This window comes from Perognathus longimembris, chromosome 3 (assembly GCF_023159225.1).
Source record: "Perognathus longimembris pacificus isolate PPM17 chromosome 3, ASM2315922v1, whole genome shotgun sequence".
Classification (NCBI taxonomy): domain Eukaryota; kingdom Metazoa; phylum Chordata; class Mammalia; order Rodentia; family Heteromyidae; genus Perognathus; species Perognathus longimembris.
The window spans coordinates 103,060,655-103,064,803 of NC_063163.1; the positions used below are offsets into that span (position 1 = coordinate 103,060,655).

General features: G+C 37.9%; 1 protein-coding gene across 1 annotated transcript; it reads left to right on the forward strand.

Annotated features, from left to right (window-relative positions):
* Nucleotides 1-308: 308 nt before the first annotated feature.
* Nucleotides 309-1,234, forward strand: LOC125348014 (peptidyl-prolyl cis-trans isomerase FKBP3-like). Its single transcript, XM_048340950.1, has one exon. The coding sequence runs from the start codon at nucleotides 309-311 to the stop codon at nucleotides 981-983; it is 675 nt and encodes a 224-aa protein (XP_048196907.1). The 3' UTR covers nucleotides 984-1,234.
* The last annotated feature ends 2,915 nt before the right edge of the window (nucleotides 1,235-4,149 follow it).

Below are 4,149 nucleotides of genomic sequence, written 5' to 3' on the forward strand. Positions count from 1 at the left end.
AAGAACACCATCCAAGTCCTACAGGCCAACAATTGCCAATCTAGAATAAAATATCCATTGAAGCTGGAGTTCATATTCGAGGGGAAAACCAGATCTTCCATAGCAAAGAGGATCTAAAGGAGTATGTGAATAAAAAACCAGCCCTACAGCGAATTCTAAGAGGGGAATCACACCCAACAGAAATCATACAGGACACACAGACAGAAGCAAATAGAAACTACAATAGCCAGAGCCCAACAGAAAGAGCAGCTCACTAAAGACAAGAAAAAAAAAAAAAGGAAAGAGTAAAGCGGCGCCAGTGGGGAAAGATGGCGGCTGTTGTACTGCAGGGGGCGTGGACGGTGGAGCAGCTACGCAGTGAGCAGCTGCCCAAGAAGGACATTATCAAGTTTCTGCAGGATAACGGTTCAGATTCGTTTCTGGCAGAGCATAAATTATTAGGAAACATTAAAAATGTAGCCAAGACTGCTAATAAGGATCATTTGGTTATGGCCTATAACCATCTTTTTGAAAGTAAGCGTTTCAAAGGTACTGAAAGTGTAAGTAAAGTGTCTGAACAAGTGAAAAATGTGAAGCTTAATGAAGATAAACCCAAAGAAACCAAGGCTGAAGAGGCTCTGGATGAGGGTCCACCAAAATACACAAAATGTATTCTGAAAAAGGTAGATAAAACCAACTTTGCCAAAAAGGGAGATGTTGTTCATTGCTGGTATACAGGAACACTACAAGATGGAACTGTTTTTGATACAAATATTCAAACAAGTTCAAAGAAAAAGAAAAGTGCCAAGCCTTTAAGTTTTAAGGTTGGAGTAGGTAAAGTTATCAGAGGATGGGATGAAGCACTTTTGACTATGAGTAAAGGAGAAAAGGCTCGACTGGAGATTGAACCAGAATGGGCTTATGGGAAGAAAGGACAACCTGATGCCAAAATTCCACCAAATGCAAAACTCTTTTTTGAAGTGGAATTGGTGGACATCGACTAAAATAGTGTCCGATCTGAAGAGCTCAGCAATGATAAAACTTGGCCTTGAAACTCATGTTGGAATAGTCAACTGGAAAATCCAAGGAGTTAAGACATGTTTATACTTGATACCAATTTTTGAGAAATGCAATCCCATATAAGTCCTGTGAATCTAAGATATTTTGGTATAGCTGTGTAAAATATTGGTTAAGGAGTACTTTTTCCTTTTACCTCATGTTGTAATCTAAAAGGCTCAATAAAAACTTAACTATCTTGAAAAAAAAAAAAAAAAGAAAAGAAAAACAGCCCAACAAGAAAATGGAAGGAGAAAAAACACTCTTATCCTTGATCTCTTTGAATATAAATGGTATAAGCTCTCCTATAAAGAGGAGCAGACTGGCAGAATGGATCCACAAACAAAAAGTTGACATCTGTTGTCTACCAGAGACCCACCTTACAGCAAGGGACAAAAACAGGCTCCAAATGAAAGGATGAAGCAAGATCTTCCCAGCAAACGCACCTACCAAAACGGCAGGTGTAGCCATCCTGATCTCAGACAAGCTGGACTTCTCATTAAAATCAACTCAAAATGACAAAGAAGGTCACTACATTTTAGAACAAGGAAAAATCCAGAATCAAGACATAACAGTGATAAATGTATACTCACCGAACAAAAGAGGCCCTACATATGTCAAGTAAATTCTCACAGAACTACAGAACAAGATAGACCCAAACATAATCATAGTGGGTGACTTTAATACCCCACTCTCTCCAAGAGACAGATCCAACACCCAGAGGATTAGCAAGGGAGCTGAGGACCTAAGTAACACCATATCCCAAATGGATCTGACAGATCTATACAGAATCTTCCACCCTACAGAGACCCAATACACCTTCTTCTCAGCAGCCCATGGATTGTACTCTAACATAGACCATGTCATAGCCCACACAAAGAACCTAAGCAAATACAAAAGTATAGACGTCATCCCATGTATTATATCTGACCACAGTGGAATAAAGGTAACCCTCAATAACAATGGTTACCACAGAGGATATACACATTCTTGGAGGCTAAACCCCACACTGTTATCCAACACTTGGGCGATAGACCAAATTAAAGATGAAATTAAGAAATTCATAAGCCACAATGACAATGAAAATACATCACAAAGAAACCTATGGGACACAGCTAAGGCAGTACTGAGGGGCAAGATCAACGCCCTCAGCACTCATATTAAAAGAATGGAAACAGAACAGGTGAATAACCTCACGATGAAACTAAAACAACTGGAGAAACAAGAAATGATTAAATCTAAAATGACTAGGACGAGAGCGATCACAAACATTAAAGAAGAGATAAATCTGATTGAAAATAGAAAGACCATTCAACAAATAAATAAGACTAAAAGCTGGTTCTTTGAGAAAATAAATAAAATTGACAGACCCCTCACAAGACTTACAAAAAAAAAGAAGAAAAGAGACTCATATACGTAAAATCAGGGATTCTACTGGAAAAATAACAAGTACACACGATATTCAAACAATCATAAGGAACTACTTCCAGAACCTCTACTCAGCAAAAAACAATAATTTTACAGAAATGGATCAATTCTTAGAGAAGTACAAACTGCCCAAAATGAACCAAGAGGAAATAAATCAACTAAATAAACCAATAACTTACAGCGAGATACAGGGGGTAATCAAGAACTTCCCATCAAAGAAAAGCCCAGGCCCAGATGGATTCACCAACAAATTCTATAAAACCTTTAGTGAGGAGCTAATACTGCTTAAACTCTTCCGTGAAATAGAAACAGAGGGAGAAATCCCAAACTCATTCTATGAATATCATACTCATTCCCAAACTAGGCAAAGACCCAACAACAACAAAGAGAGAACTACAGACCAACATCACTAATGAACACATACACAAAGGTCCTGAATAAAATATTAGCTAACAGGATCCAGAAACTGATCAAGAATATTACACATCATGACCAAGTAGGCTTCATCCCACAGTCACAAGGATGGTTCAACATCCGTAAATCAATCAATGTAATCCACCACATAAACAGAACTAAAATCAAAAATCACATTTTTATCTCAGTCGATGCCCAAAAAGCCTTTGACAAAATACAACATCCATACTTATTAAAAGCTCTGGAGAGAACAGGAATAGATGGAACATTCTTCAAAACAATAAAAGCCATATACAACATAGCAACTGCTAACATCATATTAAATGGAGAGAAACTTAAATAATTCCCCCTAAACTCAGGAACAAGACAAGGATGCCCACTTTCCCCACTTCTTTTCAACATAGTGATGGAATCCTAGCCATAGCAATAAGGCAAGAGGAGGACATCAAAGGGATCCACATCGACAAGGAAGAAATCAAGCTATCCCTATTCGCAGATGACATGATCGTATATCTGAAGGAACCAAAAAACTCAGTTCCCAAACTTCTACACCTAATAAACTATTTTGGCATAAAAAATCAATCCACGAAAGTCAGCAGGTTTTCTGTACACCAGCAATGTACAAGCAGAAAAGGAAATTATGGAAACAATTCCATTTACAGTAGCCAAACAAAGAATAAAGTACTTAGGGATCAACTTAACCAAGGATGTGACGGACCTATTTAATGAGAATTATAAAAATCTAATAAGGGAAATCAAAGAATACATAAGGAGATGGAAAGACCTCCCATGCTCATGGGTAGGCAGAATCAATATAGTGAAAATGGACATATTGCCCAAATTGTTATACAATTCAATGCAATCCCTATCAAAATCCCAGTTACATTCTTCACTGAAATAGAGAAAGCAATCTATAAATTCATATGGAACAGCAAAAGACCTAGAATAGCCAAAGCAATTCTAGGCAAAAAAAGCAGTGCAGGAGGTATCACAATACCAGACTTCAAGCTCTACTATAGGGCCATCATAACAAAAACAGCCTGGTATTGGTATAAAAACAGACCGGAAGACCAATGGATTAGAATTGAAGATCCAGAAATAAAACCGCACTCTTACAGTCAGCTGATATTCGACAAAGGAGCTAAAGACATACAATGGAATAAACATAGCCTCTTCACCTACTGGTGCTGGGAGAACTGGGCAGCCATATGCAGAAAACTCAAAGTAGACCTACGCCTATCACCATGCACCAAGATCAACTCAAAATGATTC